The sequence below is a fragment of the Crassostrea angulata genome, chromosome 3 (assembly GCF_025612915.1).
Source record: "Crassostrea angulata isolate pt1a10 chromosome 3, ASM2561291v2, whole genome shotgun sequence".
In the NCBI taxonomy this organism is placed as follows: domain Eukaryota; kingdom Metazoa; phylum Mollusca; class Bivalvia; order Ostreida; family Ostreidae; genus Magallana; species Magallana angulata.
In genome coordinates, this window is record NC_069113.1 from 36,654,374 (window position 1) to 36,669,472 (window position 15,099).

At 32.5% G+C, this 15,099-nt stretch overlaps 3 protein-coding genes across 3 annotated transcripts; 2 read left to right on the forward strand and 1 right to left on the reverse strand.

Moving 5' to 3' along the window:
• The first annotated feature begins 1,246 nt into the window (after window positions 1–1,246).
• LOC128177030 (stomatin-like protein 2, mitochondrial) lies at window positions 1,247–7,023 on the forward strand. The gene is made up of 11 exons (XM_052843542.1): window positions 1,247–1,341; window positions 2,270–2,413; window positions 2,650–2,749; window positions 4,107–4,165; window positions 4,399–4,531; window positions 4,659–4,715; window positions 4,989–5,081; window positions 5,319–5,417; window positions 5,625–5,704; window positions 6,335–6,463; window positions 6,797–7,023. Exons 1-11 carry the CDS (start codon window positions 1,309–1,311, stop codon window positions 6,902–6,904), a joined length of 1,035 nt encoding a protein of 344 aa, XP_052699502.1. The 5' UTR covers window positions 1,247–1,308; the 3' UTR covers window positions 6,905–7,023.
• An 837-nt stretch (window positions 7,024–7,860) lies between these two features.
• On the reverse strand, window positions 7,861–11,329 carry LOC128176487 (uncharacterized). The gene is made up of 7 exons (XM_052842874.1): window positions 11,237–11,329; window positions 10,445–10,685; window positions 9,985–10,188; window positions 9,125–9,264; window positions 8,732–8,886; window positions 8,432–8,549; window positions 7,861–8,240 (listed from the first exon to the last, which is right to left on the reverse strand). The coding sequence occupies exons 2-7, from the start codon at window positions 10,653–10,655 to the stop codon at window positions 8,001–8,003; spliced, it is 1,068 nt and encodes a 355-aa protein (XP_052698834.1). The 5' UTR covers window positions 10,656–10,685; window positions 11,237–11,329; the 3' UTR covers window positions 7,861–8,000.
• Window positions 11,330–11,345: 16 nt separating this feature from the next.
• Window positions 11,346–14,985, forward strand: LOC128176486 (glycosylated lysosomal membrane protein-like). Its single transcript, XM_052842872.1, has 6 exons — window positions 11,346–11,505; window positions 11,870–12,160; window positions 12,606–12,809; window positions 13,056–13,283; window positions 13,644–13,924; window positions 14,237–14,985. The coding sequence occupies exons 1-6, from the start codon at window positions 11,437–11,439 to the stop codon at window positions 14,424–14,426; spliced, it is 1,263 nt and encodes a 420-aa protein (XP_052698832.1). The 5' UTR covers window positions 11,346–11,436; the 3' UTR covers window positions 14,427–14,985.
• The last annotated feature ends 114 nt before the right edge of the window (window positions 14,986–15,099 follow it).

Genomic DNA, 15,099 nt, shown 5'->3' on the forward strand with positions numbered 1-15,099 from the left:
TTTTCTCGATAAATTAGAATGAGCGTTTATTAGTACCATTGCACTGTACATCTTAATCCTTTAAATTTAAATTAGATTTAATCCAAAGATGACAATATTGGAAAATTATCTTATTTAAACAATTAATCAGACATTTTTAAATGTCATGTAAAGTAATTAATTTAATAAAAAAAATTAAACAATACGACAACTTAGCTCATCATATTAACCTTTAAATAAATAATCGTAATAATATTATATATTTATATATCAAAATTTACCTTATACATGTACATGTATATAGATATTTTTTTTATTCATGCTTTACACATTTATAATTAACCACCATCTAAGCTTTACATGCACTAAAATAATCGGATTCTGAATGAATTAAATAAGACGTGTGTACCTGGACATACATATAAATAATTGAAAATGCATTAAATCTGTAACACAACATGCCGTCAGTAATGTTTGAGATATATTATGGATACACGCGACGTTCCTCATTTTAGAGTGCATTACCAGACCATTTTTGGAGTAAGATATTTTGATTTTTGTCTTTTAATAGCATGCAAAATGCAACTGAATGCTTATTGATAATGTACTAGTAAACATTTTCAACAGAAACCATATATTCATATTACAGAAAAATATCAAATAACATCAAATGTAAATTTGGAATTACAGAAACGGGAATCTTCACATTGCGGAGATAGGGAAAAGTTGAAAATAATTGATAATAGGTCGCATCTGACCTTATATTAAACTTTAATGAAATTTTACACCTTTTGAAAAACATTTATCACCTTAATAAAGTTCATTGTGGTTTCATTGTGGTTCATTGTGGTTTCATTGTGTTTCATTGTGGTTCATTGTGGTTAAAGCAATATGAGCTGTATTTTTTAGAATTTTATTTTGCTGCAAAAACCTGCTAGTGTGTTAAGTCTGCATGTAACTTAAACTTTTATAATTAATAAGATTTGAAAAAATCATTAATTTTTGTCAGAAGAAAGATTTCTCTTCTAAGGAATATATAGCAGTTTAATTTTTGTACAGGACGACAATAATTCAATTTTGCTTCAATTAAGGCTTCTTAACGACTTTTCCAACAAAAATAAGGCCAACATGAATTAAAAACAATGATATTTTTTGTCATTTTAGTAGAAAATAACATTTTTATTAAAAAAATTTCAGCATGAAAATTGCAGATCAGAGATTGCTTTAAAAGCCGCGCCGGAATATTATTACACTGTTGAAGTACGGTTTTAAATTTCTCATGATAAATACGGCTTCCGGTTACAGCTCTTCGCCAAAGTCGTGTCGAAGATGTCGATACCAAGAAATCTACGATTTTTACAGGTTTGTAAAGACTTTTAAAGTTATTTTTTCCTTTAATGATATCTTTACAGAGTGTTCACGCAAAAAACATTATTAATGTGAAAAGCAAATCATTAATAAGTATCATGTGCGTTATGAAATCTCTTTCTCCTCTTGCATAATCATAATGCGTGTAGACATTAATATTTTTAGAAGGAAAAGATGTACTTTAATGTAGTGATTAAGTTAATATTTGTAAATATTTTACCCCAATAATATCCTAGCAAAAATCAAAAGATGTGGTTAACAAGGTGCGGGTAAAGTCAACTTTTTGGAATTGATCTTTTATTCCTGAATGCTGTTTGATCAAAGTGTAGCTGCAGATCTTTTGCTCCCGGTCTGAAAAAAAAATTGGATGCATCACCTGGGAGCTACAGTTCCTTACTTGTTTTAAAAATGTTGCAATTAACGGTACACAAAAGCATGCACTACAAGTACCATTAAATTTTTCGGACAATTTACGACTGATTTATTAAACACGCTAACCAACAATTTACCACTGATCAATGATGCTTTACTTGCCTCAGACTTTCTCTTAAACATGCTAACCAACCTCTGAGAATGAAGTATGTATGTTCAATTCACTTGTAAATCAAAACTCGCTATTTTTTATATGCATACTGATAAACAAACTATGTTAGGTTTTAGGAACCGTAACGTCAAAGTTGTCCATTCATATTTTTTCAGACCCAGAGCTACAGACTTGCAGTTAATCAAAAATTCAAAATGCAGAAGTGCAATGGTCTACACTGATTTATAAAACAAAAAATTGAGAGGAACCCAATTCAGTGGATATATTTATACACCAATATTGCATGATTTTAGAAAAAATCTATAATTTCATGGTTATTTGATATATTTTAGATTGTGTTATACATAGCATGAACTGCATTCAATCTTACAATTGTAGAGGAAAGTTTTCTTGACTCAATGGGGCCAGAATGCAGCATTTTCATCAAAAGCATTACCCATGAACACAGTAATATTATTTGTACCTCAACAAGAAGCGTGGGTGGTAGAACGGTTTGGAAAATTTAACAGAATCTTAGATCCTGTGAGTATCATTTGTTTCTGATTTATTGCTCAGCTATACTGAGACTACACATAGAAAATGCAATTATCTCTTAAAATTTCATTACATTTATAATTAACACTGTGGAACAAATCAGATTAGAAGATTAGAACCATTTAAAATTGCTTGTAGAAGTAAAAGCTTGTTAAATTTCTTAAAGTAAAGGCATTTATTTGTAAATACTAGATTTGTATTAATTTTTGGCCATCATTTTCCAGGGACTTAACTTCATTTTCCCTATTGTTGATAAAGTCAAATATGTCCAGTCTTTGAAGGAAGTGGCATCAGAGGTACCGGAACAAGCCGCCGTCACATCAGGTCTGTTGTTTGTCAGATCTTGTTCCTTTTGATTTACGGCATTTATTTGGTCTAATTATTTGGTTCCTTCTATCATTATCCATTGCATGAAAATATTAACTGTATGCTTAAGGTAAAGATCTAGTAAATGATTCCAGACTGTCTTTTTGGGGTTAGAACCATTACGACATCATAATTGATTTGATGAATCTTTTTCCGTATTTTAGGGCTTGAAAGGAATTATGTAGCAAATAAAACAATATTTTGACATTCTTTATTTAATATTATCATGTGAAAAGTAGTCCAACTACCTTTATTCATTTTGACATCATTTTAAAGAGGAGGCTAAGAGCGTATTTAATGCCGTTTTTGGAGAGACTGTAGGCATTCCAGATATATTTTATCAGTGAAAAATGGACAAAACTCCGAGATTTGTTACTTTTATCCTTCATTTTTCATAGAAAATGGTTGTGTAAAACATGATTTTTCATTGTATTTACCAAAAATTTAAGCCCCGGTACACCCTATGAAACAAAGATATTGTTATGAAGCACCATTAAAAGAATTTATATCTTAAATTTCATAAACCTGTAGGCCCCTTTCATTTACTAGATCTTGACCTTAAGGAGGTTTTTCTATCCATTACACTGCAGTGTAAAATATGAATATTTTCCTATATCTTTATAATTATAGAGCTCTTCTTCTTAAGGAGATCAATATAGTCTTAAAATGGCCACGACCATCGAGCCTATTAAAGGGGCATGGTCACGGTTTTAGTCAAAAATAATTTTTTCGATTTTAATGTTTACAATGCTTCAGTAAGGCATTTTTAATAGGCAACTAAAATTTGAGTGTCATTTGTTGAGATATAAGCAAGTTACAGAGCTTACAATTCCTCGCTATGTAAACAAAGCTTTTGTTTACATTTTGAATGATGAAGTGAAAATTCCAGAAGATAGACAAATCAGCTTGAAAAAGATTTTTTACTGGTATGTTGAACCTATGTAAACAAAAACAGGGCACGGGCCTTGTTTACATGACGAAGAATTTTGAGCCCTGTATCTTACTTAAAACTCATCGACTGGCACCCAAATTTCATTTGATCATTAGAAATGCATTCCTAAAGCATTGTAAATAACAAAAACAGAAAAATAAAATTTGACCAAAATTATGACCATGACCCTTTAAAGGCAGATTTTGATTACACTGATTGAGGAATCTTAGGATACATGCAGGATTAAGTAAAAGGATTTTCAGTGACAGGATCCGAGTTATTTCCACAGAATTTTCCCTCTTACATGTATTTTCTTATATAAAATTGTTATTAATTTTATTTGCGATAAATTCTATGTTCATGTTGTTATTAATTTCGTTATAGATAATGTTACGTTAGGATTAGATGGTGTTCTTTACACAAAAGTATTTGATCCCTATAAGGTAAGTTTTAAACATGTCTCAATTGTTTGATGCAATTCCAAATGTACGTGTAATATGTAACATCATTTTGTTGAAAGCAACAATTATACATACAGTGTATATTATAATACATGATTCAAGTATATGTTTTCTTGTGGCAGAGTAGTTAATCAAAATAATCAAACATGCAACCATTTCAAATTATTTTTTTGGAAATAACATTTTTGTCACCTGTTTTCTTCTCTACATTACAGTGTAGTTATAATGTAGAAAATGCTGAATTTGCCATCAAAAAACTAGCCCAAACAACTATGAGATCAGAAATAGGAAAAATCACACTCGACACAGTATTCAGGGAAAGAGAAACATTGAATGTGAACATTGTTGGTAAGATTCCATATACCGGTAACTGTAGCAGCTAACCCCAAAAATTGATTTGTAATACATGTGGTATGATAAATGATTTAAAATGTTGGTGATTTAATTATCATTTTGTACTGGTATTAATTTTTAGATGCCATCAACAAAGCATCAGAACCGTGGGGGATCTCATGTTTACGTTATGAAATAAGTAAGTACATATTTCAAAGAAAACTGTATACACTGGCTCACATTTTGTATACATGTATTAGAAAGAAGCAACCTTGCTTTTTGATAAATTGGAGCATTTGGAAAGTAGCTATAGTTAATTTGTAATGGCTTTGAGGTAACCTAAATAAAATAAGAGCGTTCCATTTTTGATATATTTGTGACAGTTTTAAATTCCTTCTATCCCATCTGAACTATTAACATGTTACCATTACAGGATTTGAAAAGTACTTGATAATTAAATATTTGTTTGCAGGGGACATGACTCTGCCGCTCAGAATCAATGAAGCCATGCAGATGCAAGTGGAAGCTGAGAGGAAAAAGAGAGCTAGTATTTTAGAATCTGAAGGTAAATTTAGAAGTAATGAAGAAACAAGAGGTTTTTTTGTACTACATGTACTTACATGTGGAGGCAAAACATGTTACATTTGTGAATGTTCCTTTAAAATCATAAATGTATTTTAGATATGCAAAAAGATTTCTGTCCTAAGTGGTGAATTCTGCCATAGATTTACAACAATCACATTACTGGGTATGATGATTTTTTTATTACCATCAATTCATCAATAAATATATTTATTCTTAGGTATACGAGAGGCAGACATTAATGTAGCAGAAGGAAAAAAGAGGGCAAAGATTCTAAATTCAGAGGCTTTTCAGACTGAACAAATAAACATTGCCAATGGTACGTTGTTTACAATATTTAAACTGTCCAAACTCCAGTTTATATTTTATATATTTGGTAGCTATGGAATTCCATCCTAGGAATTAAGGTCTATATCAAATCTTAAGTAAAATTATGAGATGCATGGGTAATAAACAGTGCAAGACATGGATGAAGACATTTTGAATTTTATATGATATTTTATTGAATTGTTGATGTATCTTTTAGGTGAAGCAAGGGCAATTCAACTAATGGCTGAGGCTAAGGCCAAGGCCGTCACACAGGTGGCAGAAGCCATAGGTCAGCAGGTCAGGACCAGTACTAGTCTTAAATTTACTGTACTGTGGTTTCATTAATATTCAAGGGCATCAATTTTGAATTTGTGGATAAAGTGAAAATCACAGTTTCAAGGATACATAAATTCGTGGCCAATGAAACTATCAATACAAAATGTTAATAAAAATTGCACTTCAATGAACATTTAATTTTGTGGATCAACTAAACAACGAAATCCTGGAAAATTGGTATTCAACGAATATTGTTGAAAACACAGTATTTCCTTATCATATCCCATCATAACATTGTACATACCACCATCCTGTTTATGTTTGACTCTTTTTACAACAGTTGATAAGCAAGAGATTATAACATGCACGGTTTAACCTGTCTAATTTTAATTAGATTGAAACATAACTGTGTTAATTTGTACGTTGTCATGCATTCGTTGTGATGTCAGAAATATGACCTCTCGTCTGTGAAAAATTTAATACGGAAAAGGATATTTTTGTTCTTCAGTAGGTTCATATAAGGAAATACTGTAAACATATATGTACATGAAAGTGTACTAAATATGCTAAATACTAATACATGAATAATGCATTAATGTTGGCTATTTTGTGCGTGAATGATGGAATATACATGTTTATTGGTAATTGTAGAATGGAATGAATGCTGTTGGCTACAGTATAGCTGAACAATATGTTGATGCGTTTGGAAAACTTGCAAAAACAAACAACACCATGATTCTTCCTGCCAACACTGGGGATGTGGGAGGAATGGTGGCTCAGGTGAGCTAATAATGCTAATGCAATGTTACAATGCCATCCTGTAAAATCTCCAAGTTCAGTAAGATACAAGCCTATTACAGATTGATATGATATGATATGAAATTGCAATTTATAACACTGAATGTTTATGAGATACTGTCCTGACTCTTTTTGTACATTGAATTAAGAGAGGAATTAATTTTTCATATATTCAGTCTTGTACAAAACAGAGCTAGACATAGCTATTTTCAATGTGAAGTGAATTATTTAGGTAAACATATGAGAAAATGTGTATTTTAAGTGTTGTTGAACTTTGTAACTCATTATAAATTTGTATTTTTTTCTCCGATACAGGCAATGACCGTTTACAAAAATCTTTCAAATTTGGACCAAATCAAGAGTGAAACTGCAAGGAGCACGAAGAAACATACCCAAAACATAACATTCGACCCAGAATCGTGATATAATCTGTGATGTGCTATGATAGTAGTGCAAGAGGGGAAAAAATGAAGTTTGAGGCATCATGTTTTGTACTATATTTGATCATGTTGTATCAATGCAGAAATAAATTTTATTGTAAGAACAAGTCTTCTCATTTTCAGTTTCTTATGGTTCATATTTTTGTATCTCTAGAATCCCTTTTGGAATACAGAGGAAGAAGCCAAAGTTACTCATTTTCATTAAAGCACAGCGAGAAGTACATGTAACTATCATGTGCCTTGTATATTTGTAACAAAACATTAGTTCCCTTCTTCTACAGTGAGCTGTAGTGTGTTTATGTTGGTGCAAGGAATATGTGTTCATCAAAAAGATTTTCTTTCTTCAAAAATATGTACCAGGTACTTGAAGAAGACGTTGTTTCATTTATTGAGAACTGAAAATATTCTGTCTGCAAAGAAGAACTTTGGTGGAATTTGATATACTACAGGGTATATAGATCTTCTGTTTTCCCATTTATTAAATGCAAGTTAGAACAATTGCCTTAGGCCACCAAAAGTTAATTCCATGTTTCACGATGAAATGAAATCATACAAAATTTTCAAGCAAATGATTTCTTTCCATTTACTAATACAATAATTCAAATACAGTGAGTATTCAAACTTTCATGTAGGTTGCCGAATAGTTATGACCTTTCTGACAATCCCATTGAGTATCCGATATATAGTCTATAATGTGCTTTAAACATTTCTTATTTCTACAGATTGCAGAATTTTAGTAAAATAATAAAACTGGAAAAATATACGTAAGTCGGTTACGTTAAACGTAGATTAACTTTGGACAGCCTTAAGTAAACCCTCATTCAGAGAAATCTTTATATTACCTCAATGATTTATGATTGGCAAAAATAAAATAATGGTTTCGGAATAAAATGAAACTTGAATTAGCTGGTGTTTAAAACAAAACCATTGACAAGGAAAGAAGAAGCATATACTTTTATTGCATAAAACTTAAAAGTAGTGTAGCACTCCAACTTTGATATGTTTACTACAATTTAATAAATGAAAGCACTGTAATGTTATCATCATGTTAAATGGTATATACATTATCAATACATTTATTATGATTTGAACTTTGGCTGGAAATTATATATCTGATACAGTGAAACAACTAATTTAACAACAGGTGTCCCAAGTATTGTAGCCACGGGAACAAGGTAGTACTGTAAATAAAACAGTAAGTCCTTGACCTCAAGAAGTCCCATAACCTTTAGAGTTCCTGTTGCCAGGCAACGAGTTCTCCAGTACTCGACAACAGCTTGTAAAACACCAAGATCAAGGTCCGTTGCTATGGCTTCACCCTGTAAAAATATTTATATTAAAATTTGAATGTGAAACCACCCCAATGGGATTTATCAATAAAAGTATGCTTTAGAGCACTATCAACTTGCATGTAAAGTTATCAGTAAAGAGTGACATGTACATGTACATGTATTTGTGCATGTAAGTAGAGATGGTATGTTTGTGAAATGGTCCATAGGTATTATCTTACCAACACTTCAGTGATTCGGTGAACATTGTTTTTTATTGCCATTTCCACCATGTAAGAACGAACAAGTAAATAGGTCAAGGCCACAGTCCATGTTCCAATCACAGTTAGCAAGCTGGTCCTTAAATATGCATGTATTCAAATGTAAATATTTGCACAATTCATAAAGATTTTTTTTAAAGTGGGTTTTTCCCCACAAAATAAACATTGTCAAGTACTTCAATGCCAAATTTAAGCTCACAATGAAAAAGATTTCTATATGAAAACTGAGTTATTAGTTAGAGGATAAGAAGTAAAACTGACCATTGTTTGACTCTGCGGGGAGAGAGCTTACTCTTGGACCACACATTATCAGCCAAGAAGTAGACCAGTGTCCCCATTCCCCCGCCATACACCACAATGTACATCACATAGGTCATGGGGAACTTGCTCACATCAAAACATGTATGGATTTCATCCTAGAAAAATTTATTATTATGTTTTTTTTTACAGTAATTACATTTCTCATAAAAAAAGCAAACTTCTCAAAAAGATTTTTAGAAACTATGTTTATAGGTGCATTTTGTATATGTATTCATTTCTTCTGTGAAAAATTCTTGCCATAAAAATCCCTTAAGCAAGTGGATGAGTAAACATTAATTCTTCAATAGTTAAAGTATAATCTAGGTGAGCTGACACACAAAATCTTTAACTTACTAATAACAGTTTGTGTTGAAGATGCCATTCTATGACTGAAGATCTAAATTTGTCTCTAGCTGCAGCAACATTGATATTGTGCATGTTGTTAAAGTCTACAAGTCTGCGATGAAACTTCAGTAGATTTTGAACGACATCACCTACAATATGCAAAAAAATCGTATTTGATCTGTCAAAGTCATTGTTGAATTATATACACGTAGAAACGGTTATCTTTAAAGTCATGTCTGAAAGTTTAAAAACACAAATTTTAATGCGTTATGTGATTAAATGGGTATAAATGGTTAAGGTGGCTCACTACACCTTGAAATATTTTCTCAAATCAGCAGAAAATTACTTGATTATGATGGATATCATAATGGATAAGAAGCATTTAAGTCGAATAGGCAAAAAAATGAGCAATTTTGAATGAAAAATTACATTTTCGAAAATTTAATTCAGTAAACATGAACAAAAGTCCAGGCGGATTCGAACTCATGATCTACAGTTCAGAAGCCCAATACTTTAACCACTAAGCTATGACATATAACCGAATCGAACGATATAAACAGTTTAACAAAACATTTAAATCGCCATCATGTGAGGTAGTGTCTTAAAGTATAAGTCTTGGTGTAGTGAGGTACCTTAAAGAAGTTAAACTACTAGGAGTTGAATTTGTAACATTTTTTTGTAAGAAGCTGTCTTATTACATGGCAATCTGCTACATGATTATATATGGCAGTGATTCAGTGTTAGTTTTTACAAATAAATTACTGGTTATCTCAAAAAGTGGAACAGTACTACTGGTGTGATTGTTAACAATTGAAAATATTGAATCATGAAAAAACTAAAAATTTTGTTATCACACATCATGCACTCACCATGTAATTTAGAGAAAACCATCATTACTACAAAAAAGAGCAGAAAACAGATGGCTCCAAGTTTCAGGATCTCTATCAGAGAGAGGCGCATGTCATCCATATCCGGCCACAGGGAAACCCCACCCCCTACACTGAGCCGATCCATGTTGTGTTTCGTGTCAAGATGTTTGCTGATTAAAGTATGTCTGTCTTTGTTCACTCGACCTTTTCAAAATGAATATGAATTATTATATTCCATCAAACATTCTTTGTATAAGTGATTTACATTGTTTTTAAGATATGCTTTGTATTATTAATAAATTTCACTTTGCAATCAATTTTTAATGGTAATTAAATGAACAGGCAACGATAGATCCAATTCAATTACAATCAAACAGATAAAGTGTTGTTCAATTATTTTCAGGTATCATACATATAGTACTACCCAGATATTTTTACATTTTTCATGGTACATAATAACCTGGCGTGTCCCTGAGTTTCTGGAGAGTGGGGCTGATCTCCTGGGGACCCTGGGACTCGGTCTCCAGCAGTTTCTTCCTCTGCTGCTCTAGCCTCTGTCTGACTGGGGTCAGCCCATTTCTGTGGGGCGATGATCCACTACTCATAAGTCTGTGTTTCTTAATGACAGGTTCTCCATTGATCTCTGGAGTGTATGTTGCTGCTTTTTCCATGACATTTATTTGAGATTTCTAATTAGGTACCTGTAAAAGATAAATACAAGTACATGTATACATGCGTGTAAATGACAAAAATTAACACTTAAACATACAATGAATAAAACATGAAGATTTTTGGTAATTTGAATGAAATAGCAGTTTGATCAGTATATTTTATAAAATTTACAATACTATAGTAATACACTGCACTGTGGAGAATTAGAATCTGGTGGTAGAACACCAGAATTTACAGCATTGAACCAGAGACATATTTATGTCTCTGATTGAACAGCTGTTGAAGTACTTGTTAAAATCATATGATCTGACCATGAATTTATTATGTTTATTCTAAGTAAGTTCTTGGATCTGATCAGCCACGTCCCTATCCTTTATAAGGACTCAAGGAGGGAGCGGGGTTACCCTTGACTGTGGAAGAGATCAGCTGATCAACGTTTCAACGTTTTACATTAAACAATAAACATGACTGTATAAAATGTGTCGAATACCTTAAAGCTCATTATACAACATGCATATACATGTATAATCTAAACATGAATCAGAAATGTAAGATCATAATCTATATTATAAATATTTACGGTCAATGTTTCCTATGTACCACGAGCATGCTTCGCTTCCTCTTTGTATTTCCCGCCGTAATTACTGTCGGGATCGCGATTTCTATCCAAAGATATCATGTGACTTTGTTTATCCAGTTCCGGAATGATCACTATCATGTGATTAAACTGCTGTTTATCGTCTGTCACCAGCTTCTTCCAATAAATCTGCACCAGTAATAATGCTCGTGAAAGTTTTCACCCTGCTGTTGAGTTTCTCTTATGTAATAAGTGATGGACAAGTGCGCCAAGTAAGTTTTAAAATCTATTGAGTATTGAACATGTTGAATGTCATTATTACCATGATCATGATTACATTTACAAAGAAACTCTCTATTATTTCTATCATTAAAACCAAGTAAATTAACTCATATGTGAAATGTATTGCAGAGTTCCATAAATATTGCATTAAATAAAGTAACATTGAAAGAAAATCAAATGATTCCCATATATGTTACACTGATGGGCAAAAAAGCAAAAATGTATTTATTTCACAGCTATTGCTTATATGACTTCATGCGTCAATTAATCATGTATATACCATGTAAACCAAGACTCTACCCATTTTTATGTATGGACTGTTTCAATTTACTTTTGTGTATTTATCAATTTCAGATGGTAACTTCTTATAACCCTGGCTGTCAGACGCAGAAATGCCCCGAGTGCAGTCCTGGTGTGGTCTATGTTCAAGCCAAGGGTGATAATGACATTTTGCACTATGTAGTCTCAGCATTAGGGGGCCCTCCAACTGCCTTGGTCATCAAAACCAACAGACCCAAGGAGAGGTACCAGCTGAATATTAACTGTAAGATGATGGCCTCAAAGAATGACACAGAGAGAAAGGCAGCCATCACACTCCCTAGTGGACTAAAAGAGATTTACTCATATGGGGTTGTTTTTAGTAGGGCAAGTATAAACGGTTTTCATTGGTGTATCTTGTATATGTACCTTTGATAATTTTTAAATCCAATACCAAACATATACATCTTTGTACAAATACTGAAATTTTTATTGATTTAACAGTAAAACTAAAAGTCGCTAATATTGATGTCCAAGAGACATAAATTTGTTGTTCCTAGCTCATAAACAAGACCCATGCATGTGTATTAAAAAGTGTCAATTAAAGAATGTGATGGATAGCAAAAAGATTAAGCATCCATACATATGTCATAGATATACCAGCCTAATTATAAACAAGTATGTCTAATTTCCTTATAGTTTTTATGCAAAATATAAATTGCATTTCTTTGATGTATCTATTTTGTTAGAATGCATTTTTTCAAAGATTTACTATTATAAATTAAATTTAATTTATAAAAAAGAATATGAACATTGGCTTTTACTTTTCCAGCTATTTCAGTACAATGACACAGCTGACAAAGCTGACATTACTGCATACAACATCAACAGTACAAAGTGGCGAGTGTACGACTTCACAGAGTTTGAATGGCAGGACATAACAACCTGGTCATCCAATAATCTGATTGTCATGAAGGTTAAAACCAGTGGAGAAGTGATGGATGCAGCATTTTACAATGAATCCCTAGTGCTTCAAGTAAATACATAAATACAATGTATTAGATATATTTAAAAAAATTGCTAATAAACATTACAAGGTTCAGAAATAGCAGCATCAATTCATAATGAATATTATGATGTATATTCCCTCACATTCAAATAACTTGATATTTTTAAGGAACTGCCCATTCAAGCACCATTCTTTAAAAGAAAACACAAGTACATGATTATGAAATTTTCTGAAGATAATATTGTGATAATCTTTACATCTATAAACTTTCAGTTCCACATGTTTGACCACTCTGATAGATCTAAGGAACTGCCCCACCTCCTATACGATGCAGACTCCACCCAGTTTGACTTCACCCTTCAGGACATAGACACTGGCAACTACTCCTCGGCCAGGTGGGGGCTAGAGACAGTGCTTCTGGGTAGTGATAAAAAGACGGCCGGCATGCATATTGAGACCAAAAAGTCCATAGACGATGAATACACACCTGGAGTTTTTGAGGTATTTAGACTTAATGTAATAGTATTTATATCACAGTTCAGTTTTAATTGTACTAGTATTTATATCACAGTTCAGTTTTAATTGTACATGTACTGCTTTACAGGTATTTGATTTGTAGGGTATAGTTGGGTCTATATTATCAGTGATATTGGGATATGGTTTGCCTATGTTTCATTCTAACTTGAAACAAAGGTTTATCAATATTCATGTAGTACACTTTCTATCAAACTTTGACAATTTTTTGGACTGCAAAAATTACAAAATACATGCATGAGTAAACTACCTTGGATTAAGAACTCGGTTTAGTTGTTACTCTGTTATATAGCTTTAAAGGATATTGCTACAATTTATATTTTGTAGATGTCCAACTGGCTGACCAGGCCAGGAAATGAGGCCAATGGGGGATACTTGCAGTGGAAACCCGTCTGTTACCTCAAGCCTGGCAGGGCCCGCTCAGTGGCTACCAAAGTAGACTACACCAATTTAGCCTCCACCTCGGATGTCAATGTAGATACCTTTCTCCAGAGCAGTATCATGTACTCATATTTCCCAGATATCATGAATGTATCGAGATCTGCCACAAACTTCACATTTGGTTTGGAAAGTGATGGTGGATTCACAAAAACTAATTTCACTTCATGGTGAGTATATATTGCATTTTAATATATTCTTTGTATGATTCACAGTCATTAATTGACTTTTAAGGTTTCTATTGAAAATCTGACTAATCAATTTTCCCAGATAAATGTAAACATCCTCAGTAGAAATAAACATAGGTACATATTTGTGAAGTACCATCTCCCTATATTTGTCATTCCTTTGTTTTAGCACCTATTCTCCAAAGTTGAATAAGGAAAAGTTTGATAATTTATACAGTAAGGTTATTCAAAAGTTTTCCTTTCATCCTAGAATTATCTTTTACCATCACAATGTTATTTGTTTCTCACTTGTAGGACTGCCCAGCTTGGCTTTGGTGCTCCTCCTGAGGACAAAGTCTCCTCCCTTGTGGTGGGCGTGATCTCGGCGGGGTTAGGTCTTCCGGTCATCCTCATCATGTTCGGGGGACTGTTTGTGATCATCAAGAAAAAGACCAGTAAAGAGGGCTATACAGACCTGGATACAGATAGATCCAATATACAATGAGAGGCTGCTCAACATTCCAAGGGACCTATTGTCTGTGAAAATACTCAAGGAGAATCATTCGGTGCTAGAAATATTGTGGTTTGGATTTGAAGTATTCCTACCTCTTTATTTAGTGTATACCCATATGAGACTCAGTAACTGTTTTTTTTGTAGTGGAAGAGTATGAGTTGTGCAAGCAAAGTTTTCACAATTTAATTTCATTGTGTGCATTGTTACTGAGTGCTTTTTATGTCTGTGATGTGAGTTTGTATGCTAGTATTTTCTAGTATAAGTAAAAGTTTACAGTCATTTTGTTTCTTGCTGTAATAAGATGCATTAAAATTTTGTGTTGACTTCATAGATAAAAGATTCCAAGGTCTGTGATGCATGGTATTTCCAAGTTGTGATGAAAAAATGCAATATTTTGATTTTGTTATTCTGAATGTGTCATGTATTGTTGAACCCGGTTTGTTAGGTATGTTAATAAGCTTGTTTGAACAAATCTAATGTTTGTATTTGGTGAATCTCTAATACTTGCATAGTACTGTACTTTCATGACATTAAAATTAGGAGTTCATCATGTTGACATCATAATTACCAAATATTATATAACAGTTTCAAGAAAAGTCAGATGTATGAATGTTTGTAAAAAAGAGGTGTATCTTTGCCATAATTTTCATTTAACTCCATCAAA